Raw genomic sequence first — 23,205 nt, 5'->3', positions numbered from 1 at the left:
GATCACCACGGCCTCCAAAACAACAACAGCCTGGCTCCTCCCCAACCTACCCCATCTCAGTAAGCAGCACCACTGTTCGCCTTGCTGTTTAAGGCAGATTTGCACTGTCCTCGCACCCTCCTTCTCCCTCATTTTCTACACCTAGTTTGCCAGGCAAGTGCTTATTCTACTGAGCTATCTCCCCGGACCCTAGTTTACTCTTTTTCCCTGCCTACGTCTGCCTTTAGGCAGCCATCATCGTCCCCAGGCTGTTTGCTCTCCGTAGTCGCTGACGGCTCTGAATTTACTAAGTAGACCGGGGTTAGGACTCCCAATTTGTGAGTGCCCAGCCTCAATCTCCTGAGGGTGGAGATTACAGGGATGATCTACCCTTTTCTTCCTTCCCAATAGTTTATTCTCCACGAGGCGCCAGGAGCGTTTTTTTTAAAGAATACAGATCTCTTGCAACTCCATAACATTCACCCCTAAAAGACACCCTTCGCCTTCAGCATCTTTAACGTCTGGAAGGAGAAGACAACCGAAAGGGGCGGGGCCAAACGCGTAGCCTTTACCTAGTTTGCAGCCCTTCTGGACTCCGGAACCTTTCTTTCTGGGAATAGGGGACGCTTTTCCACAGTACCTTCCTGTATCGTCGACTCTTTTTCCCGTGCTGCACTGCAAGCTTTCTTTTCATCTTCCGGTTCCAGGCGCTTGGTCGCCGCGGTTTACAGTGAGTTTTGAAAGCTGGGCATCCGATGCCATCCGTGACCTATGGGGTGCTGCGGGTTGTGGGGAATTGGTCGCAGGGACGAGAGGAAGACTGGGATGTGGCTGTGGGGAGTGGAAACTGCAGGATGGGGATGTCGCTTTTAAATCCTCGGGGATGGTAGGGAAAGGAAGCGGGGAAGCAGTCGGATTTGACCCGCGAGTTCAGCCTTGCAAGTTGGGCGAGAGTTGGTCTCGGGGCTTCATTACCCGAGTTTGAGAGGCAGGGGCTGGCCTCGGGTCGTGCAGGGTGAGTTGAGGCATTCGGAGGTCTGCTGTCGGGTTCCTGGCCTCGTGTTGCACAGGATGAGGGCGGCAGAAGTTCCCTAGCCCGGCGACCTCCTACCTCTGATCTCCACTCTTGCCTTGTAGGTGCAGTTATGGCCAAGTCCAAGAACCACACCACGCACAACCAGTGTAAGTTTCTCGGACCCCGAACTCATCAGATTTGGTTTAGGGACTGGAGAGTACAACCAGGGGGCACATTTCCATTGCTACCTTGGAGCTGATTTTGTTTATTTACTTTTTTCCTGATTTTATTTCCAGCCAGTGTCTCAGGAAGTCCTCATCTGGGAAAATAATGGTTTCTTTTAAAGAGTGGTATAGGTAGGGTCTTGCTAAGTTTCCTAGGCTGACCTTGAACTTGCAATCTTTATACCTCAGCTTTCCAGAGCACTGGGATTCACATCTGATCAAATTGCCTTTTTTCTCTTTCCATAGCCCGAAAATGGCACAGAAATGGCATCAAGAAACCTCGGTCACAAAGATACGAATCTCTGAAGGGGGTGAGTGTGTACACTGAATCACGTAAAGCGTCCCTTCCTGGCTCCAGCTTCAGTTTCTGCCTTGAGTGTTGCTGTCCCTTGACTTATGTGGTCTACGGAAGTCCACAATTCTTTCTCTACTTTGCTGAATGCTTGATAAAGCTTTCCTTGGCTGTCTCCCTTGTTCAGCTGGAGCCCTCAAGGGAAGTAATCTTCCTCTAGTCCACATTTACCGGCCTTACGACATTGACATGACCCAGTACTGGGCTTGGTGGGTACTGTCCTGTCTGTTGGGGTTCTGAGGATAAGCTGAGAAGGCTGTAAGGTGTAGGGAAGAACTGAGCTTGTCTGCATTCTGTTTCTCTCCTACATCTTTGCTTTCAGATATTTGATATAAATTTGTTGGGCTTGGTGGTATTTGACACTTTCCTTTAAAGAGGAAGGGAGTATCCCTGAGGGAAGTTCGGGAGAACTATTTAGCTAAGCTCCTACTGTAGTAAACATGCCCTGCAATCCCGGCAGAGGGCAGCCTTCCTCATTTTATCTGCAGTAGCATTGACTATTAGCAGCTTTAGAAATGTTTTTACACCTTTAGCAAGGTAGGATATTGGCTCCTTGGGGTACATGCGCCTTTGGAAATAGCCTTTTTTCTTCATAATAGCCTGTTTTTATAGAACTCGACACCCTTATGGAAAGCGGTGCAGAGGATGACTTGGAGGCTCTTGTGTTACGGTTATGTGGACTAGAAGTAGCGCAGTCTTGTGTACAAAGGAAAGAATTGCCAGGCATATACCTTGTAGTTTGTATCAAGTAGCTACATTTATTGAAGATCATGGGACAGTGGCAGGAGCAGGGCGAAGGGTGAAAAGGGTGAAAAAAGAAACTTGGTAACTCAGCCCTTCTGGTATTTGTAGGTTCAGGCACTGTGATCTAAGGTGCCTCCTGCTGTCTCTTACTGATGGCTGCAATCTGCAGGAGCTCCTAAGCTTAAACCGAATCTTCAGGGTCGTGTGTTTCTGGTCGAATGGAGAGAAGGGAAGTGGCTCACGCAACTTCCTGTTTTAGGATTATGGAAGCTTGGATAATCATTAGGGTGGTATGGTATTTAATCCCTACTTTTTTTTTTTTTTTTTTTTTGGTGGAACCAAGGATTGAACTTAGGCCCTTGCGCTTGCCAGGCAAGCGCTTACTCTACTGAGTCATCTCCCCGGCCCTCCACTCTTTTTTTTTATTTTTTATTTTTTTGATCAGGAACTGATCTCAGGACCTTTTGCTAGTCCGGTAGGCCCTGTGCTGCTGAGCTATATCCCTAGCAGGTGTAGCATTTAAATTGAACGAAGGGAAGGGAGTGACTCAACTCCTTTGTTTTTTAACTATACTAACATGCTACCACCTGTACCTTTTCTCCTTTCCAGGTGGATCCCAAGTTCCTTAGAAACATGCGTTTTGCCAAGAAGCACAACAAGAAGGGCTTCAAGAAGATGCAAGCAAACAATGCCAAGGCCATGAGTGCACGCGCTGAGGCTATCAAGGCCCTCGTCAAGCCCAAGGAGGTCAAGCCCAAGATCATTCCAAAGGGAGTAAACCGCAGGCTTGCTCGACTTGCCTATATTGCCCACCCCAAGCTTGGGAAGCGTATCCGTGCCCGCATTGCCAAGGGTCGCAGGGCCTGCCGGCCAAAGGCCCAGGCTCCAGCCAAGGCTGAGGCTCCAGCTTCTGCTCCAGCCAAGGCCCAGGCTCCAGCTTCTGCTCCAGCCCAGGCTCCCAAAGGTGCTCAGGCCCCTGTGAAGACTCCACAGTGAAAGCCTCTTACTGCTGATGTAAAAACAGAAGGACTGGGGTGCCATCTGTGGGGGGGCTGGTGTCCTCCTGTGCTCTTTGTACAAATAAACCTGAGGCAGGATATGTTAGCCTGAATCTGTCATGCAGGTGTGGGGGCTGGGATGCAGCTGCTGACTCCTTTGGGAAGGAAGGAAACAGCTGCTGTTAATGGCCAGATGTGGGTCAGTGCAAAAGGACAGACCTGGTGACAGTGATTGGGGCTTGGGGGAGCTGGGGTGCCTAGCTTGCTGAACTTGGGTTCTGTGCTGAGGAAGAAATTTGTCAATACCCGAAGGCAGTGTTAGTGAACCTTTTACAGGCTGAGTGCCAGACTGCAACCCAAGGCCCACTTAGTAGCAAAAAGTCCCCCCACTGCAGTTAAACCTCAGTACCAATACGGAGGATTTAGTTTAGTAAAAACTACATTTAACATCTTTTGTCTTAAAACACAGTAAGATGGGTATGCCCCACTGCTTTGAAGGAAGGCCCTGCTGTCCTCTGTTCCAGCCTGACCTGTTGCTACTGCTCCTGGTCTGGGTTGTGTTGGTTCCCCGAGAGCTAGGGACTTGGGAAGATGGGGCTGTGGTGAAACTGCCTTACCATGACTGTATCGTTCACACTTTAATCCTCATGGTAGTCTATGGCGTAAGCAGTGGCTAGTAGTCACCTACAGACACTTTCTGTAGGGCAGGCCAAGTGGAGCATGTGGTTACACTAACCTGGCAGAAGAGAGCCTGTAATCCTGGCATTCTCAAACCCAGACAGGAGGATCACAAATGCAAGCCCCAGTCTGGGGAACAGTATTCAGCGAGACCGTGTCTCAGAAAGGCTGGGCATGCAGTACAGTGCAGAGGCCAGGGGTTGAATCCCCAGTACTGCAAAGAAAACTGGCAAAAGCAGTAGCCACAGCCTATGGCTTATGATCCTTCTATTCATAGAATAGGTATATATTTTTTAACACAGGAGGAAATGGTCATGTGACTAAAAAGGGCTAGAAGTAGCATTTGAGCCCAGGTGGATCAGGAAGTAGGATTTAGCTTGCCCAGCAGCCTCAGGCTGTTACCTGTGGGTGGCCCTGACCTTGTCAGGAGCTGTCAGCGTAGAAGTGTAGGGTCTTGAAAAGCAAGTGGGTTTTGTGTTAACTTGGCCCTGTCAGCGCAAGGGTACCCTAGAGAGGTGGCATGGAGGCTCCTTCCCCAGTCATGCTGTAAGGGGTGTACTAAGGAGGTCCGGTGTGTATGGCTTACTGGATGTGGCTCAGCCTGCTGTCAGCATAGCTTGTTTCTGCATCTCCAGTATCCCATGTCAAAGGGCCTGTCTGTGTAAGGTCAAAGTCTGGTGCCTTGCCAGGAGGCCCTGGAGTTAACTGGCCACAGTCGCGTACTTAAGCTGTGCTTCCGTCTCATACCTGAAGGGCTGGACTGATGGAACAGTCTTATCTTGGGCCACAGGTGACTTGGCACTCCCTGCAGACCTACCAAAGCTGTTTCAGAACTGTTAAGTTCTGGCCCTGGTATAACTTAACATTATTATGGTGGTCATCTAATATGGCTGAAACCCTTAAAACAACAGCTTATCTTCCCAGTGACCACTTCCTTCTCTCCCACTCCAGCCCTGGATACCATTTCCCCTCACCTTTCTCTCTCTCTCTCTCTCTCTCTCTCTCTCTCACACACACACACACACACACACACACACACACACACGAGACCCCAGTCAGCTCCTTACATGTAACTGAAACTGACCCCCCCAAATCTACCTCTAGCAAAAGCTCACAAAAAAACCCTCAGCTTTTTGTCTTAGGATTTTCCCATCTGCCTTTGATCCGCTGTGTCTTTAGAGGTAATAAAGGCTTTTATCTTTCTTAGCTCTTTATTGAAAACTTCTCAGCAGTGCTCAATGTGAAAAGCTGCCAGAGGAGGAAGGTGCCAAAGACCAAAGAATCAAAACTGGGATTGCCTAAACAACTTATTGGGGACCTAAAGACTGGGGCATGTCTCAGGCAATGGCAGACAGGAGCGACCTCATACCTACTGAGGCAGGAGGAAGGTGCTTATGTGCTGAGCAGGACAAAGCCTGAAGCCAACTGGCTTTCTCAAGAAGTACTAATAAGGGCTGGGGACACAGCTCTGGTAGAGTGCTTGCTTGGCATGTGCAAGGCCCTAGTGCCATCCCTAGCCATCAGCACACCAAATGTTAGGTAGGTTATTAATGACTTCATTCTGTAGGGTTTGGAATGTGGGAGGGTCACCTGGCAGGCAAAAGCATGGTTATAACCAACATGGTTGGCTGTAGGTATCAAACTGGTTTCCTATAAGCACCAAGACTAAGGCCCACCTCCTGGGTCCCTCCACACATACCATGACCTATCTGCTGGGAACCTCGAATACCTGGTCTACCAGGGCCCCTGCTCCCCATAGCAGAGACCATGGGTTTTGACAAAACACAACAAAAAAGCACTCATATCTTACCGTCCCACTAGTGTGTGGCTTAGCTGGCCCGATTCTGGTCCTGCCCTACAGTACCAAGGATCCTCCAAGAAGGCTAGGAGCAGTACCTTGAGGTGCTTGTCTTGGTACTGGCTTTCAGTGGGAGCAATATCCCCAGCTGCACAGGTCAGATTTAAGCTTGGTGGCCCCTGAGCACAGGAACTAAGGCTCCTTGTTGGTGGGCAGATGTGGCTCAGGGGTATGGGACAGTATGTGATGGCAAGGGGCACAAAGCAGTGTGGGCTGGTAGGCAAGGGCACAGCCAGGTTCACTGTGTCTGAAAGGGAGGGTCACAGCACATCAGCAGAGAAGTGAGAGCTCCTCCACGAATGTTTGCACTTAGAACTTCAAGTGTGGCCTCTGTCTGAACAGCCTGTAACTGGGCAGGAGAAGAGGAAATCCTTGCTGTGTTTGGGGTGGAAGCTCCAGGGCAGAGGCCAGGGTTCTGGGGCTCAGTGCTCAGTGGGCAGGGTGGGCACACTAGCCAGGGTGGGCAGCAGGCGTGTGTATATGTCAATCCCCCGGAGGAACACGGCCTCGTGCAGCCGCTCATTATGGTCGTGGAGCAGCACCGGCGTCCGGTTCATGGGTGAGAAGCCCAGTGCAGGCACCCCTGCCTGCAGAGTCGAGAAGGAGCTGTCAAGGAAAGGCAGCATTCAAGCTAGCCCCCTGTCCACACTACCCTCGAGCAGCTCACCGCGCGGATATAGCGGCTGTCAGTGGCAGCAGGAAAGATCTCCAGCTCCAGTGTGAGGTTCCTGCAGAGGCAAGAGCCTGATGGATGGGGAGGTGATGGGGAAGGCCTCAGGGAGAAGCAAAGGCATAGAGGAAAGCAGAGGAGAGGGAAGGGGAAGAAGACAGGAAGGACAGGGCTGTGGGAAAGGGCTGGCCGGTGTGCTCACATGTCCTTGCAGGCCCCGCTGAAAGCTGCCCACCAGGGGTCTGCATCATCGGTAGAGGTCACTCGAGGCTCCGTCCATTTCTGTGGGAGGGGAAAGAGGGCAAGATCAGGACAGGGAGAGGGCAGGGCACACCCCACCTGCACCTACTCAGACATCCAGTGGCCAGGGTGACCACAGGTCCTCAAAAGCTCTGGGTCTGGGACCTTCCTTCACACTGCTACTTGCCTCCTGTTCTTTCTTCAAAATGGTTCAGACCCTGGTCAATAGTGAATGAAATGGTCTGAAGTACAAGATCGAACGCTTCCTGGACCACATGTGTGCGTACTCGTCAAAGTCATATTATGTAAATACTTGATTTATAACTATCCTCTTCATGCCCTGAGGACCATGAGGGTGAAAACTGAGCCTAGCCCAGGAGTGGCACACATCTGTCATCCCAGTGCTTGGGAGGCTGAGGTAGGAGGCTCTCCATGAACAGAGGGCCAGCCTGAGCTACGAGTTTAAGGGAAGCCTGAACTACATATTTTCTATCTAAAAAAATAAATAAATAAAAAAGCTCAGTGTTAACTATCTGCTAGTACCCATAATGGCTTCTATAGCTAAAGCCTGTTTTGTTGGTTTTTTTTTTTTTTTTGAGACAGGGTCTCACTATGCAGTTCGGGCTGATCTTGTGCTCACTTTTGTAGCCCCCAGAACTCTCAAAGATCCTCCTGGCTTAACCTCCCAAGTGCTGGGATTACGGGTGTGCACCACCATGCCTGCATCTGGGGCCAAGACTGCACGCATGTGGGGCCGGGAATTGAACTTGGGTCCTTGTGCTTCTGCCTCTGAGCTATCTCTCTGGCCCCTAAAGCCTGCTAACAAAACATCTCTTGTAGCTAGAACAAGGCCCAGACACAGTATGGCACACACTGCTACACTGTCACATACTGGGACAATCCAGTCTCTTTTAGTCCCCAGACTCCCTTATCACAGGTTCAAGACGATACCTGAAGAAAATCAAAGGTGACCCCCTCACCAGCTTCCTGGCACCATCTTTGGAGCTGCTTCTCGAAAGCCTAAGAGAAGAGACAAGCTGACTCCTCAGGCTTTTGCTGAGCCTCTGGGGTAGAGGTGAGGACTGGGATTCCCTCCCCCAAGCCCAAGTGGAGGGGGCACCTCCAGGTCCACATCTGGTGCAATGCGAAAGTCAAAGACAGCGCTCATGGTGGCGGGCACCACGTTAAATGCCACACCACCCTCTATCTTTGTCAGGTTCACACAGGTCACAGCCCCCTCCTTCAGGTTAGGCTTTGATTGGAGCCTGCAATTGGGAGTGGGGAGGACAACAGACATAAGAAGGCGCCTCAGCTTGCCTGCTGTCTTACACACCTCCCAGAGCAACCCCGGAGTGCGCCCTGCTCTGCTCATCTCACCTCTGCTTTTCCTTCTCCCGGAACGCCAGGACAGAGCTCATTACCTTGTGCTAGAAGGTGGAAGGTAAAGTCTGAGAGTGGCCCCAGGACACAGCCTCCCACACAAACCTCCCTGTGGGCTACGTGCCAGCTTTTCGGCTGCTGTGTCCTCAATAAAGCGTGAGCCATGGCCTGGTCTCCCAGTGCTCGTAAACCGCACCCCTGGAAGATGGAGAGGGCAGAGAGTGGCGTCAGTGAGAGAGGGCTTATAGATTCTACCAGCCCTAGGTGCCCTCTCATTCCAAGCTTCTCAGGCAGGGATCTATCCCCCTTGGAGCCAGCACTGTAGACCTGGTTCCCACTCAGAGCCTGTCCTCAGAGGTGCTCTGGAAGGGGCCAGAAGGCAGAGGCCCATGCCTCAGCCAGCTGCGTGGCCCTTTGCAGGCCCCTGCCCTTTCTGACCCGGTCTCCCCACTGTACAGTGAGCCCTCCCTCTAAGCCCATACTCACACCAGATAGCCCGCTCACTATAGAAGACAGTAAAGGCATCCGTGGGGTTGGCCAGGCCTGGGGGGTGGGGAGAGAGGTTCAGAGGGTGAACTGAGCCAACCTCCACTTCCCCCAGCCTCCTTTGTTGGAGGTCTGTCAGCTTGCTCACCCTCATCCAGGGCAAAGCCTACTCTCAGGGACTGGAACTCTGGCCGCTGTATGAATAACTTCATACCTTGAAAACCTCCAATTTCCTCATCTATAAGAGTGACAGAGATTTGAGATGCGGGGACCCACCCTCAATACAGCCTCCCTTTTCCCAAATATACCTCTCCCTGTACCACTCTTACCAGGCACAAAGGTCATGTGGATGGTTCTAGGAAAACGGTGGCCTGCATCCTTCAGCCTCTTCACTGCCTCCAGGTACCTGAGGGGGCACAAGCCAAAAGCTGAAGAAGCTACCAGATGCTCACACCAGCCCAGCAGGTAGGGCCAGACAGGGCTGGCAAGATGCAGACCTGTACCCTGGGTCCTCCCCTGCCATGGCTTGGCAGGGACTCCAGAAATCCCTGCTCTGGGCCTTAGTCCATGCAATGGCTACAGCAGTAACTCCTGCCCCAAGTAAGGGGTCAAGATATCCGTTGGCCCTGAGTTTGTTTACATGCCCGGCTCGTGGGTCAGTCCACTGTATCAGCAGACACTGAAGAGGCCTGAGAATAGAGGACACTCACTGGATGCTGACACTCTTCATGTCCTGGGTTCCCCTGGCATAGATGTAGCCCTCAGCATCTTTGAAGGCCTCAAAAGGGTCATGACTCCAGTGTTCCTAGGGACAGAGATGGAAGAGGGGCCCACCACAGAGCTGAAGTGACAGGTGGGGTATTAGAGAGACATGGACTGAGAAGGCATCTGCTTGCCGCCTCCATCTCTTGTCTCCTGCCTCCTCTCCCAAACCCAGCATAGAATCATTCGCTGGACAAAGACTGCTAGAGCTGAGTAACGCAGTACAGATGTCTAGAGTTTGTGTGAGGACTGGTGCCAGAGGCTCCTTGAGGTTGGATCCTGAAGTCTACATCCTGGCTGAGCCCGGGCATGCACACACTGCTCTGTACATACCTTGAAGACAGGCACCACATCCATGTGGGAGTTGAGTAAGATGGAGGAGAGTCTGGGGTTGGTGCCTGGCCAGGTCAGCACAACAATTACATAGCCAGGTGCCACCTAGACAAGGTCAGGAGCGGAAGTGGTACGTGTGGGTAAAGAGGTGCCCCAGGCCCCCTGTCCCTCCCACTTGGGACCCCAGACTCACCTCCACCTTCTGACAGCTCAGGCCCATCTGGAGGCCCCTCTCCTCAAGGAAGGCCACAGCAGCTCCTGTGGGCACAGGGTCTTCCTTGGGGCTGCTTCTGCCTACCTGTGGCTCCCACCATCCAGGCAGCCCAGCAAGGACAGCAGAACCCGAAATAGGCTGCTGTCTTCCCTACATAATTCCATATCTCTCAGAGATATTGACTTTTGCTCTATCTGTGACTCTTTGGACGGTCAAAGGGAAACTCTAGGGTTGGAAGCAGATACTATTCTTATCTTCCTTAAAGATAGGAGCACTATGGCCCAGAAATCTGAAGAGATTCACTGAACAGTTCTCAGTTAGAAATTACCAGGCAGGGATCTAGACCCTACCACCCCCCCCAAACAGCAGGTCCCAGGCACCAAGCTTGATTCCTTAGGCTGATGGACTTTGGCACCAGGAGGCTCCTGGGGGCCTCTCCTGTGGCTGCCAGTCTCCCACTCCACTCCTGCCCTGGGGAGCCTGGGGAACAAGGGAAAACTGTACCTTCTTTTTTTCTCATGTGTGGTGTGCATGTGTGTTTCTGGTACTAGGGAACGAACCCAGGGCCTTTGCACTGAGCTACATCTCAGCCCTTTTAAAATTATTATTATTATTATTATTATTATTATTATTATTTTGTACCGGGAATCAAACTCAGGACCTTGCTAGCATTTGCCAGGCAGGCACTGTGCCACTGAGCTATCTCCCCAGCCCTATTATTATTATTAATATTAATTTAGAGACAGGTTCTCAGTCACTAAACTGCTCAGGCTAGGCTCAAACTGTCTTCCCGCCTGAGTCTCTTAAGAGTGCTAGGACGCAGCTGTTTTTTAACTGCCAGGAAGGATTGGAGCAATACAGCCCCGGGGGAATGGGTTGTCCAAAGCCTAGCGGAGCTCGCTCCATTCGGGACCGATGAGTTCTCTGGGGCTGCAGAACGGGACTCAGCTGGGTGACAAGAGTTGGAGGAGGTTTAGCGGCAGCTCCCCCCACCCGGATCCGCGGGGTCTCACCGTAGTCCGGCTTGGGGTGCACAGTAGGGATGCGCAGGTACCGCCGGAAGAGCGTCACAGATGGATGCTCGCGCTCAGGACCCTCGCTGGCCATGGCTGCGTGTGAGGAGCTGGGGGCGAAGGGAACGCGGCTGGGACCAGGCGTCCGCCATCTGGGGTCGGGGGCTCCCCGAAGCTCCATGGGGAGAGGACCCCTTGTTTTGGAGCTCCATTCTGTGTCAGGCTCTGTGCAGGCCGCTTTCAACACAGTTCCTTATTTAGTCCCCCCAAAGAGCTCCAGAAGTTTGTGCCTTGCAGTGTTCACTTTACAGAGAGCAGCCCTCAAGGGTACGGGGACAGTTGGAAAGTAGCTGACACTGACCCCCGACACTGACCCCCGACACTGACCCCCGAGCCCCTCTCCACATATTGCTCCCACCATCTGGCTTTCATGTTGAGGAGCTCCAGCCCCAAGCTGCCCTTCTTAAAGTCCTACCCTGCTCTCCTGGCCTTTGGCCCTCGTTCGCTCTCAGTCCCAGAACCTGACTCGTGGCCAGGAGCCCGGGCCCAGGGAGAGCGCAAGCTTAAAACTACCCTGGCCTGCACACCACGAGGCCAGAGCCGCGTCACGGGGTGGAGCCTTGAGACTGCAAACCCGGCTGGTCAGCATAGCGAAGTGAGTAGAATATCTCCACCCGCCCTTACCCGGAGCTTCCGCTCGGTTTAGCTGAGATCCGACTCGCCCCGCCCTCAGCCAACCCCTCCCCCCCCCCGCTCTGCCCCGCAGTGGGCAGTTTTGGCCCCGCCCCTGACCGGATTGGTCCTGTGCAGAAGGAGCCAGCCTCCTCCTTCTCCTCCTTTCCAGCCTCTGGATAGGGCGCACAGAGAGGGGGCGGGCGCTGACGGTGAAGCAGCGGGGCGGGGCAACACTAGCTTTGAGGCTGCCCTGGACCTCTCCTCTTTGCTTGCCTCAACTCCTCTGGGCACGCTTCCCGGTGGAGTGAAGCTGTTGGTCAATGTCTGCCGACCCTGCATGGTGAACCCAGGAGGCTGGTGGGCCTGGTAGTCTCGAGGTTTGACTAGCCAGGCACTGAATGGGCGCCCAGACACTGTGCCTAGAACTGTCTCAACACCACTCCAGCACATAGATAGAGTCTGTTACTTTCCTGACAAGACAAATGTGATTTTCCTTATTGTGCCTGTAACAACCGTTGGACGGGAGCGCGTGTGACTGCGAAGGTGACACTGCGGGTAACTTAACAGTGGGCATGACTGGTACAGATGACAGTATGAATGTGAGATGGTGGGTGCGACAGATGTCACAGTGAGGGGGTGTAGTCCTAAAGCTGGATGACAGGGTGAGGGGTGGGGAGCAGCCCTCTTGTAGGGTGGACTATGCCAATCAATGCGCTGGCTCCTCTGAATGGGGGTGGGGTATATAAATCCCCCCAGGCTGTGTGCAACTGGAGCCACACTTTTAGGTGCCTGGCTGCTCTGTGTCCTCCCAGCCAGTTCTGCCCTTCGCTCCAGGGATGCAGCCAGCTAAGGGGAGGGCTGGCCAAAGACTTCGACCTCTGGACCAAGGAGGCAGGCTGGGTGTTCTATCTCACCCCTCCTTGGGTCAAAGTCTCAGGAGTGCTCAGCCAAAAGTAACAAGGGAGTGAACAGACTTGATAGCTCAACAACAAAGCTGCTTTAATTTTTAAACTGCATTCCCCACCCCCACCGCTGCAGGGCATCCCCAACTCACTGAGCTCAGCTGCCCAGACCCTGCATTTCCCACCAATCCCAGCAGTCACTGGACAGCAGTTAACAGCACCTCCAACCCACCCCCCACCCCATGACCAAGTGCCCCACTTAACCAGAAGTGTTCAGTGCTGCAACCATCATCCACAACAAGTTCTAAGTGTTACCATCATGCCCACTTTACGGAAGCAGGCACAGAGAAGTGAGGCACGGGGTGAGGATGTAGTGCCCTCTTAAGACTCCCAATTCCAGCTCCAGTCCCAAGGCAGCCCCAAACCTCCCACTCTCCCAAGACCCCGCCAGCACATAGAGCCTGTCACTCTCCTGGCAAGACAAACATGATTTTCTTTATTGTGCCTGTGAAATAAAATGAGAAGTCCTGGCAGGACCTGCCTCTCTGCCCTCTGCCCTCTGCCCTCCGATCCCAGGGACTGCCGCCCTGGAAGGGCAGAGCGGTAGTCCAGATCCTCCACACTTAGGCCATGCCTGGGAAAAGTGGTCAAGGCAAATGGTCAAGGAAGGCAAGAAGAACGAGGTGGAAGTCCTGTGGCTGGTGGAGGTAGCAGGCATGGCCCGCGTTGTGTAGCTTTACCACAGAGTGGTTGGGCAGGTGGCGGAGCTGCTGCAGTGACTCTTGGGCCAGGACGTGGTCCAGTTCCCCATACACAATGAGGGTTGGAGTCTGCAGGGCAAGGTAGGAGGGCATGATCCTGCGGCCTGCTGAGGATCCCACCCAAAGTACTATCTTAGGAAGCCTTCCCCAGATTCCTGCCTCTTCCACCCAAAATCAGCAGCCTGGCCCCACCTCCCACTGTGACACAAGCCAGAGACAAGGTGCAGGACTTCCTGAAGGGCCTTCTAGTACCTTCACTGCCAAGAATTGCTTCTGGGTGTAGTTCTGGGTGGAAGTGGGTGCGATGGGCACGAATCCACGTAGCTGGTGGTGGCCTCGAACCAGGAAGGGCAGGGCATAGCGGCCGCTGAGTGAGGGGCTCACCAGAACGACATTCTTCGCTTCCAGGTCCTGCAGTGCCTGCTGCAACAGCTTTGCCCGTCCTGCCTCTGTGCTTGCCTCCTTTGAAGGAGCTGAGTTCCCAAAACCTGGGAACAGCAGCAGGGGCTAAGGCTGGCTGGGAAGTGCCCAGCAGCTGTTGCCAGCCACAGTGGGGGAAAGAGATGGGGATCCATGTGGTACATGGCACACACTACCCCAAACTTTGCAGAAGCGCTTTTTTCTTTCTTTTTCTCTCTTTTTTCTTTCTTTTTTTTTTTTCAGAAGCGCTTATTTTTGGAATAGGCCTGCTAGGGAAACAAAAGTCTTTCATTTATCATATTGGCAAAACTTAAAAACAAAAAAACCAGGTAATACTCAGTTTTGGGGAAGATATCAGCAAGAGTACTTTGATACATATGACTACTGAGGGAAGGATAAATCCATAGTGTTTTTTAAGGTTGAGGTAGTATTTGTTAAAAATTTTTTAGTGTATCCTCTGACTTATCAGTTGGCCTTGATAGTTCCCTAGAGAAGGTACTGCCCCCAGACTCCAAGAAGCAGTCCAAAGATGCTTCCATTAAATTACTTAAATTACATTTCAAGTGACACTGACAATCCTAAATGTACTAGGACAGGGTGGCTGCGACTAAGCCTGTCTAGCCCTCCTACACCCCTCTGCAGCGCTAACAGCAGGTGTGGGGAGGGATCTGCAGGGATGCGCATGATCCAGAAATCATGATGTAGGGGAAGAAAACTAAGTTGCAGCCCTATCTGCTCAGGAGACAAGGCATATAGGGAAATGTCCAGCAGTACCCGCAAACTACTTTATGAGAGAAAGAAGTGTGCACCTATTTCCGAGGGCTTTGCTTTTTTTTTCTTTTTGCATTAAGACAAAAATGATAACTAGAGGATGTAGATCAGAGGAAAAGCATGTGCTTGGCATGCATGAGGTCCTGGGTTTGCTCTCCAACACCAAAAAAAAAAAAAAAAAAGGAAAAGAAAAACCAAAACCAAGGATCAAATATCTATGTATTTCAAAACAGGGGGCCAGGGAGATGGCTCAGTAGAATAAGTGCTTGCCTGGCAAGCGCAAGGGTCTGAGTTCAATACTTGATTCTGCAAAAAGAAAAGAAAAGAAAAGAAAAGAAAAGAAAAGAAAGAAAAACAAAGAAATGCTACATAGTTTGTAAAAAGAAAAAATATATATATAGGGAAATACTTCCTATCATTGCTTTGAGTCACATTTCTAGTTGCTGGGTGACACATTAATTCACACTGTAGTTTTCAAGGTAGAAAATAAAAACTGGTGGCACCTAGTGCTGTCTAGACAGCAATGGCCACATGATCTGGGCCACCTTAGGGCTTCTCTGTCCCTCCAGCTACCCCTCTGAAAAGATGTCCCTTTGTACTGGCTGCACCCTGCCTCCCTAGACCCGGGGAGGGAGTGCTCACCTGGAAGGTCAAGGGCCACAGCCCGGTAGCCCCTTCGAGACAGCAGCTGCAACGTGCCCAGCTGCTCCCATGTATGGGAGTTAAAGGCCTTTCCATGTAGCAGCACGACCTCCACCCTGTGGGCATACAGGAAATGTGGAGCCAGGGCACCCTTTCTCCTCCTAGGCTTCTCCCACTGCCCTCCCAGGCTCTGAGCACCCTGAGTAAAGTGGGGGTTCCTCTACTGGACCCTCAAGTCAGCACCCACCTGTGTGGCTGGTGGAGTGGGAGCACCTCGCGGTAAAAGATGGGGGGGCTGCCCCGGGTGAGGCCAGCCAGGACTGTGACATTGGGGTCTCTGCAGAGCCAGGAAGTCTGCTCAGGGGGGCCTGGCAGCCCCACATAAAGTAGCAGCATAAACAGCAGGCCTAGGCCCAGCAGGGCTGCCTGATATCTGTTCATGGAGGTCTATACCACAGCCTAGAGAAGAGGAGAGGAAAGAGGCCAGGCTGAACCCTCAGTCTCCCGGGCTCTATCCCCAAACCCCATCTTGACATCCTCTTCACAGGAAGAGCTCCAGCTCTTGTCCCTTTCCCTTGCTCTGAACAAAGGTCTAGGGGTTCACACTCAACCACTCCACGGACCAGGCAAAAGCTCAGCTAGCCCATGGCATGAAGAGGTGCATCTGAGATGTCCCTTGGGCACACAGCATGCCCAGTGGCCTCCATCATCACTGTCCCAGCTAAATCCACTTCTGTTCATCAAGACTGTAGGACAGCAGACTGCATATTCAGCTTACAAGTTCACAAAGAATACTGGGGAACAGACATGATTCTAGATCCCCACCAGGTGAATTCTCTTGCCTAAGAAGTAAGTGAGGGATCTAGGATTTGAATGGTAGGCTGGGCTCCTAATCATTAGGCCACATTTAGTTTAGAAAGAGGAAAACATGGAAATGGGTGGAAGTGACGGATGAACTGGAGCTTTGCTGGTGGACAAAGTGGTAAGGACTGCCACAGGAGGACGACAGTACAAGCAAAGGGACCTCCCCCAAGGGCATATTTAGGAAGGGTTCTTTCACACTGTATGCAATTTACAATTGATAGGAATACTTGATGGTCTATCCTAACTGTGGAATTTCACAGAGAATGTTGGTGATGGAGGAAATGCTGACGTTTGAGCTAGTGTGGGGAGACACGGAGGAGCACAGTTCACCTAGAAATGGAAAGGGCAGTGTGGAGGCTGAGAGATGACTCCCCTCCCCCCAGCTTTGTTCCAAATGACCTGCTTCAAGGAATCCTCCAGTCTATGAGTTTTGACTGCCCAGAGGACAGGACCCAAAGAAGGCAGGTAGCCAGCCCTGCTTTCTCCCTGGACTCTGCCACTTCCTGACTGATCTGTGTTTTGTCAGTGCAATGGGAAAAACGTATGGCAGCCCCTCCCAAGTCTTTTTTATTTATTTATTTTAGACAACATCTCACTATATAGTTCAACCTGGCTTTGAACTTCATAGCCCATGTTGACCTGGAAGTCACAATGATTCTCCTGCCTCAGCCTCCAAGCATTGTAAATGCACCACTACATCTGGCTCTCTCCCAAGTCTTCTGTGTGATATAAAAAATACAGTAGACCTGGGGAGGGGGTGTCTGTTATCATTTCTTGGGCCTGTGTGCTTTGTTCTGGAATGCCAATACACACAGCTTTATTGAGTGCCATCTGGCTAGAGCTTTGACTCTTGAGCCACACACCCCTCTCCATGACATTTTGGGGGTGTTTCCAGAGCCCCACCCCCAGGTTCCACAGGGAGGCAGTGGGCAGTGGTAGCCCACTTCTCTGATGGTGACTGGGCAACTCCCTTGTCCCTAAGCATGAATAGTCTCATCCAGCACAGCATGAGCGCAGGTTCCCATCAAGCAGAGGATCCACAGCGCACCTCTCCTTGGGGTTCACCTGAGAGAGGCCTTGTTAACTGCACATCTCCCAGGAGGGAGGGCTGGGACTTCTGATACTGCCTTGGCATCTCAGGGTTGGGCAGTTGTAGGCAATTTCAAGGGTCCAGCAGCAGGTCACTCTAAGGCTAGGCCACTGTAATAGTGCTGACAGTGGCACATGTGTATATATAAGTGCATGCAGACATTAGATCTGCCCCATATACTTTCTTTGGCACACATTATTCCTATGATGCACATACAGCTTTCTTGCACACGTACTGGCCCTTCCTCTCAGAAATCATGTTTGGGCACCAGGCAGACAGATGGACATACACTCTGAAAACCACATGCTGACTCCGGCAAATATTCGAGTATATAAGAATATATAAACCTTAAAACTACACACGTAAGAAACACAAGCACAGACAGATGGACACACAGAGACCTTTCAGAAGGGCACACACACACGTAGGTAAGTCTCACGCACACAGGAATACACAAAGTAGACAGCGACATAGCATGCAGATAGGCCAAGGAACATCTCCGGAGAGAAGCATGCAGCAGCTATCCTCTTCGGACACGCAGACACGCACACTCCGGCCTAGTCCCTGCCCCTTCTGCAGGACTCCGCTCCAGGCAGCCGGGGTGGGGGGTGGCCCGTCCCAGCGGTCTGTGGTCTTGTCTCCCTGGGGACACTCACCGGGCCGACCGGGATGACGGGGCTGGTTACCCAGAGGTGGCTCCGCCCCCGCTCCGGAGGACTCGGCAAGCTCAAAGCGCCGCCGCCCAGGAGTTGCTCCCCTCCTCCCAGCCGGCTGTAGGGCCAGTAGGGGGAGGAGCGCCGCGGCGGTGACGCCTGCGCAGTCGAGCAGCTAAGACGCGGCCTTTTACCCAGAGGAAGAGGCGCCGAGGCTGCGGCCCGACCGCTGAGTCCCGCCCCATGCAGATTTTTCGAGTTGTTTTCCCTTTGGGAGCCAGCGGAGAGTTACCTGGATTCCTGGATTCTTCCTACCAGGATATCTTTACTTTGGCTGAGTTTTCTGTGTCTACACCGAATAGGACTGTCCTCTGACTTAAGGATGGGTCAAGCCTTAGAACAGGACCGGCGACAAGCCTTCCAGTGTAAATGCTAGATACTGTTACTACGCAGTAGCTCCAGGTCCCCGCCCAACCGCTGCCCTGACCCTCCGCGCGCGCATGCACACACGCGCGCGCCCAGAGCCTGGGTGGCTCCCCGTCTGTCCCAGGCTCGGGGGTCTGCGTGGCCCAGGCCTGGTCCCGGGATGCTCTGCAGAGCGCCGGTTCACTCGTCGGCACCCTGAGAAGGGTGGCAGCTTCCGCCCATTCTCCAGGCAAGGAAATAGGCTCTGGGGCGCTGCGCGAGCGCTGAAGGCCACCTGCCGGACTCCGGCAGAACTCTGCGCTCCAACCTTTACCCCTCTACCGGGCGCCAAGCGGCCAGTGCAGGCGTGACGGGATGAGGACTGGGGAACGGAGGAGAGCCGTAAGGAACCGAACGAACCCTCCTCCGCAGGGGCGCCACGTCTTTCAGGCGCAGGTCACCGAGGGGACTGAAAACACGCCCAGCTTGGCGCCTGGGGCCAAGGATTTGGGGAAACTAAAACCGCTGTGGCTGTGACAACAGGAGTGGGTTTAGCGGCGCGACCAACCCAGAGGCAGCTGTGGCCAAAAGAGGGCACCATGGAGCAGGGCCCGGCTCTTCCTAGTTTTCCTATTCTTCCCGCATTCTCCCAGCTGCCTGCACGAAACCACGCAGCTCCCCAGGTACCCACTTTGAGCTCCTGCCTTTCTCTTCCTCTCTCCACTCAAAACCTCACCAAGTCTTCCCATTTTCGGCTCCCCAGGACCTCTTCCCTTTGGGTTGCCTCCTTTCCTCCGCCCTCTAAATCCAGACAGCCTGAACCATGGTCTGCGGAGTGGATCCTGGAGCCCTGGTGGCGCCCAGGACTACACCCCTAACCACAACGCGTTGGACCCTATCGGGTTGCGCGCAGAACACCCGCATTCCTTGCTGGAAGGAACTCCAATGTCTTTGCCTGCCTGGCATTTGGGTTTCCATCTTTGGAAAAATGAGCTTTTTCTTCCTCGAACCTGTACCATTGGCATTGGCCTGAAGAAGGTTGATAATCCAAGTAGTAAAGTAGAGTGTATTTGTTGTTGGTTGAGCACTTACTGTGCGATAGACCCGGTGCCGAGTTTTTACACGCAGGGCCCCATTTAATCCTGCCCACTGCCTGTGAGCTAGTACTATTGGATTACTCCACTTGTAGAAAAGGACAATAGCGATAATTGTAATGGGAGCCCTGTGTATTGAGTTATTTTTTCTTGAACTCTTAATTAAGTTCTTTTTTCTTGGGGTAGGCTTTACTTTCCCATGTTCAGGATGAGGAAGTGGAAGCCCAAGGCCACCCAATTGAGTGGTAGAGGAAGAAATAACACCTGTATCCGCCTGACCCTAAAACATGTTCTAGGGTCCTGAAAGCCCCACCCCCAGCACCCATACCTATTGCTTTCTACAGGACTTCTGTCCCCCAGGGCAGGCTGTTCTGTGACCTCTCATTTATCAGACTTTGAACTGCAGGCACATTAGGACACGGTGGTTGCAGCAATGGCAAGTGTGGAGGAGCACGAGGGCACTGTCCAGGTGCAGGGCCAGGGCCTATTCTTCCGAGAAGCACGGCCTGGCAGCGGGCAGACTGCTCGTTTCTCTGTGCTGCTGTTGCATGGCATCCGCTTCTCTTCTGAGACCTGGCAGAACCTGGGTACACTGCATAGGCTGGCCCAGGCTGGCCACCGGGCTGTAGCCATTGACCTGCCAGGTACTTTGGGGCAAACTTCTGGGGCAGGGGTTGGGGATTCAGGGCCTGGGGCTAGAGGAATGGGAGGACCTATCAAAGCTGGACGCTAAGGTTGACAAGAGTTCAGTGCACACTACAAGGTCCTTTGAGTTACTCCAGTCTTAATCTAGATGTGGTCTAGATAGACACTGCTCAGCAGCTCCTCGGTTACCTGGGCAGGTATCTCACACTCATGTTTGGGTTGCTATTAGTGCAAATGGAGGAATGAGATTAACCTTCACAGGTATGCAGTTAGAACCTCCTATAGAGCAATGATGTTTTAACAGAGCCAATTCACAAGCTTCTGGGGTCCTGGAGGAGTGACACTTGTGTCTTCTGGTGTCCTGGGAGCCATGGAAGGGTCTGGTGGGTGGGTAGCTCTTGGTAATCATCCCACTGCAGAGTCCTGAGTTGAGCTCTGGAGGAAGGGGCAGAGAGAGCCCTCAGACCATCTGTCATATCCTGGACTGCCAGGCCTCCCCCATACTTAGTGTCTAGTGTGAAAGGGGTAGCGTGGTCCACCTAATCCTTTCACAGGCCAAGGCTGGTATGATTTATGAGCTCAAGGCTGGGTGTCCAGACTCGATAGGACTGGTTCCAGAAATGGGTTGAGCTGAACTTTGATGCAAAGGTCTGGAGCTAATACTGTTGTTAAAGGTAGAAGAAACTGACCAGAAGGGGTGGGGGCTGGGCATGGAAGCAGCCCCTTGGCCATGTCCTCCAGGACCCTTTTCTGTGACGATGGTCAGGTGCCTTTTTAAGCAGTTAGCCTCATTTTTACAACACTCTTAACATGATGGATACTTTCATTATCCTCTTGTAACAGCAGAGAACCTGAGCAGCTGAGAGAGGGCTGAGGGGGTTTAGCCAACGTCCTACAGACAGTAAATAGAGGATAAGGACTTGGCCCTACTTAGACCCTGATTCTTTAGGACACTTAGTTATGGAAAGGATGGAGGGAAAGCCTCGTGTTTGCCATGTAGTTGATAGATCAGGCTGCTGCAGGTATAAACATGACCCAGCAGGTGTTAGAGGAACCTGGGCATACAGCTTAACTCAGAAGGGCTTCCTGGAGGAAGGGACCTTGTTTTTCCACTCACTGCCCTTGTCTTGTTTCTTCTACATTTGAATCCCTGCAGGTCTGGGGCGTTCTAAAGAAGTGCCTGCCCCTGCTCCCATTGGGGAGTTGGCCCCTGGCAGTTTCCTGGCAGCTGTGGTGGAGGCCTTGCAGTTGGGCCCCCCGGTTGTGATCAGTCCATCACTCAGTGGCATGTACTCCCTGCCCTTTCTCACAGCCCCTGGTTCCCAGCTCCGGGGCTATGTGCCTGTGGCCCCCATCTGCACTGAGAAAATCAGTGCTGCCGACTATGCTGGCGTGAAGGTACCCCCCCCTCCTGGGAAGCCGAGTTGCCCATGCAGGAGCCAGGGAGAGTCTATGCCTGAGCCTTCCTCATCAGGGCTGGGGAACCAAGGGGTGGCTTCTGGGAGGAGCTGACCACTAGATTCCACATTATGGTCTGTTTGATCACTGTGCACATTCTGTGCTAAACTGTGTGCTGGGCAGATACAAACCCATGCTCCCAACCACTGGGCCAGCTGGCCTCTTCCTTAAGAGTGGCCCCAGGCAGAGGCTGAAAGTAGTGAGAAGGGCTGGAGCTGACCTTCCAAGGCTGGGCCTGGTGTGGCTGGGCCCCGGTAACCCTGTCTCTCTTCATTTCTCTCAGACTCCAGCTTTGATTGTATATGGAGACCAGGACCCCATGGGTCACACCAGCTTTGAGCATCTGAAGCAGATACCCAACCACCGGGTGCTTGTCCTGCAGGGGGCAGGGCACCCCTGCTACCTGGACAAACCTGAGGAGTGGCACAGGGGGCTGCTTGACTTCCTACAGGGGCTGGCATGAGCCAAGCCCTGCAGATAGAGGGGTTGGCTACTACCTGCCTGCCTTAGGATCTCTCTCCTTGCTCAGTGGGCTCTGGCTAACCATGCATTTCTAACAGGTGTGTCTATCTTCTTTTCTGCTTCTTTTACTTGCAGCGATGAGGTAAAATGAAGAGGAAAAACTCAGAAATCAATGGATGTACTCTGGCAGAGCTTAATCCAGGAGCTTCTACTGGCTATCCTTCCTTCCTCTCCTTGCTTGGCAGGCCAGTCATCCCCTTCCCCACTTCCCTACCCCTGAGACCACAGTTACATACACACATGCCCACACACATACACATTAGAGGCACCTACGCTCTCAGGCAGGTCCCTTCACTTGGGAGCAACTAACTCGATCTTTCTGATCAGACTGTATCTTCCCAGGCACATTGGGTACACATCTTGGCTTGCCCAGGTACAAGTGGATTGCAAGCTGCAGCTCCTCACTGCCTGGGAAAAAGTGAGGACCTCACCAACCAACCTTGGGCCAGGCTTAGGGCGTGGCCAACCCTAGACTCCACCCACTCACCTACTGGTTACTATGGTCTGCAGCCTAGAATTGCCCCTGACCAAGGGAGGGCTGACCCCTGCCTCTAAAACTCTCTGCTTTTTCCTCTGCTTCTGGGGTCTCCACCCTTTAGCCCCACCCGTTATCAGGCTTGGGTCTTCTCAGCCAAGCTTGTTTTCTGCCGTATGGTTTAAGGAGTGAGAAGACAGACTGTGGAGGCTGGTGAAATAAAGCGATGCAATTAGACCCCACAGTCTCCTGCTCTTTCCAGAGCGCCGCCCCTCCCCCCGCCCCTTGGGACTGCCACTGTGGCCCCTCCCCCAGCCTGGCGGCACCAGATGGTCCCCCTGCCCTTTGTCCACCAGGCCAGATGGAGGGAAAGAGATTGGATTCCCCTCCCCACCCACGCATATCCAGGTGCCAAGAGACTCAGCTGGGGGGAGGTGGAGGTCAGTGGGACTAGGCTGAGCCGATTACCCAGACAGGGAGGAATACTCTGTGCTCCCACAGTGGGGAGGGCCAGGAGACTTGGGGACATCTAGTTGCCCCCTCCTGGCACCCCGTCACTTGTGGTCCTGGCCCAAGAATAAATTCTAGGAGTAGTTTGGGAGCACCACAGGGTGGGTTGCACAGGAGCCACACGGCTCGCGGGCCCCTCTTCCACGGGGCTGGTTGGGTAGCCCGTTTTGTGCACACCGGCGGGCTGTGCGGTGTGGAAGCCATGGGCAGCTGGTAGGAACGGGTTTCGATGTCGAGCCCTGGAGCGGAGGAGAGCCGGACAGGGTGGAGGATCGAAGCCCGATCGCCCGGGAACCAGGGCCAGAGCCAGGCGGGGCTGGTCCGAAATGGGGGGCGCTGGGGTTCCGTGGAGGCGCCGAGCCCTAGGAATGC

General features: G+C 53.0%; 3 protein-coding genes and 1 long non-coding RNA gene across 5 annotated transcripts; 2 read left to right on the top strand and 2 right to left on the bottom strand.

The window, feature by feature from the left end:
• Positions 1 to 678: 678 nt before the first annotated feature.
• LOC111814004 lies at positions 679 to 1,401 on the top strand. The gene is made up of 3 exons (XR_002819099.1): positions 679 to 994; positions 1,117 to 1,161; positions 1,291 to 1,401. It is a non-coding gene; the product is annotated as an uncharacterized LOC111814004 (long non-coding RNA).
• A 3,790-nt stretch (positions 1,402 to 5,191) lies between these two features.
• Positions 5,192 to 11,630, bottom strand: Acy1 (aminoacylase 1). The gene is made up of 15 exons (XM_004625259.2): positions 11,422 to 11,630; positions 10,947 to 11,056; positions 9,913 to 9,977; positions 9,720 to 9,824; positions 9,335 to 9,429; positions 8,954 to 9,030; positions 8,773 to 8,862; positions 8,625 to 8,681; positions 8,263 to 8,336; positions 8,136 to 8,185; positions 7,879 to 8,023; positions 7,710 to 7,778; positions 6,721 to 6,800; positions 6,516 to 6,576; positions 5,192 to 6,435 (listed from the first exon to the last, which is right to left on the bottom strand). Exons 2-15 carry the CDS (start codon positions 11,038 to 11,040, stop codon positions 6,271 to 6,273), a joined length of 1,227 nt encoding a protein of 408 aa, XP_004625316.1. The 5' UTR covers positions 11,041 to 11,056; positions 11,422 to 11,630; the 3' UTR covers positions 5,192 to 6,270.
• A 291-nt stretch (positions 11,631 to 11,921) lies between these two features.
• Abhd14b (abhydrolase domain containing 14B) lies at positions 11,922 to 22,560 on the top strand. 2 transcript variants are annotated; one of them, XM_023706403.1, is made up of 4 exons: positions 11,922 to 12,164; positions 19,630 to 19,867; positions 21,025 to 21,266; positions 21,610 to 22,560. In XM_023706403.1, exons 2-4 carry the CDS (start codon positions 19,657 to 19,659, stop codon positions 21,787 to 21,789), a joined length of 633 nt encoding a protein of 210 aa, XP_023562171.1. In that variant the 5' UTR covers positions 11,922 to 12,164; positions 19,630 to 19,656; the 3' UTR covers positions 21,790 to 22,560. The 2 variants fall into 2 exon arrangements, with proteins under 2 accessions (XP_023562171.1, XP_004625217.1); XM_004625160.2 differs by lacking the exon at positions 11,922 to 12,164 and adding an exon at positions 18,228 to 18,812.
• Positions 13,036 to 17,846, bottom strand: Abhd14a (abhydrolase domain containing 14A). The gene is made up of 5 exons (XM_004625161.2): positions 17,728 to 17,846; positions 15,365 to 15,576; positions 15,118 to 15,233; positions 13,537 to 13,772; positions 13,036 to 13,353 (listed from the first exon to the last, which is right to left on the bottom strand). The coding sequence occupies exons 2-5, from the start codon at positions 15,556 to 15,558 to the stop codon at positions 13,171 to 13,173; spliced, it is 729 nt and encodes a 242-aa protein (XP_004625218.1). The 5' UTR covers positions 15,559 to 15,576; positions 17,728 to 17,846; the 3' UTR covers positions 13,036 to 13,170.
• Positions 22,561 to 23,205: the final 645 nt, after the last annotated feature.

This window comes from Octodon degus, unplaced genomic scaffold (assembly GCF_000260255.1).
Source record: "Octodon degus isolate 3935 unplaced genomic scaffold, OctDeg1.0 scaffold00008, whole genome shotgun sequence".
Classification (NCBI taxonomy): domain Eukaryota; kingdom Metazoa; phylum Chordata; class Mammalia; order Rodentia; family Octodontidae; genus Octodon; species Octodon degus.
Note: the sequence above shows the minus strand (reverse complement) of the source record. Positions and strands in the feature narration are given on the sequence as shown.

Coding starts and splice junctions, on each gene's coding strand:
- Abhd14a (XM_004625161.2), bottom strand. CDS start 15,558: ATGAACAGATATCAGGCAGCCCTGCTGGGCCTAGGCCTGCTGTTTATG. Junction 15,234..15,364: donor CCACTCCACCAGCCACACAG/GTGGGTGCTGAC, acceptor GTATGCCCACAG/GGTGGAGGTCGTGCTGCTAC. Junction 13,773..15,117: donor TGTGGCCCTTGACCTTCCAG/GTGAGCACTCCC, acceptor TGCTGTTCCCAG/GTTTTGGGAACTCAGCTCCT.
- Abhd14b (XM_023706403.1), top strand. CDS start 19,657: ATGGCAAGTGTGGAGGAGCACGAGGGCACTGTCCAGGTGCAGGGCCAG. Junction 19,868..21,024: donor TGTAGCCATTGACCTGCCAG/GTACTTTGGGGC, acceptor GAATCCCTGCAG/GTCTGGGGCGTTCTAAAGAA. Junction 21,267..21,609: donor CCGACTATGCTGGCGTGAAG/GTACCCCCCCCT, acceptor CATTTCTCTCAG/ACTCCAGCTTTGATTGTATA.
- Acy1 (XM_004625259.2), bottom strand. CDS start 11,040: ATGGCCAGCGAGGGTCCTGAGCGCGAGCATCCATCTGTGACGCTCTTC. Junction 7,779..7,878: donor CACCAGATGTGGACCTGGAG/GTGCCCCCTCCA, acceptor CTCTTCTCTTAG/GCTTTCGAGAAGCAGCTCCA. Junction 6,577..6,720: donor AGCGGGGCCTGCAAGGACAT/GTGAGCACACCG, acceptor TTGCCTCTGCAG/GAACCTCACACTGGAGCTGG.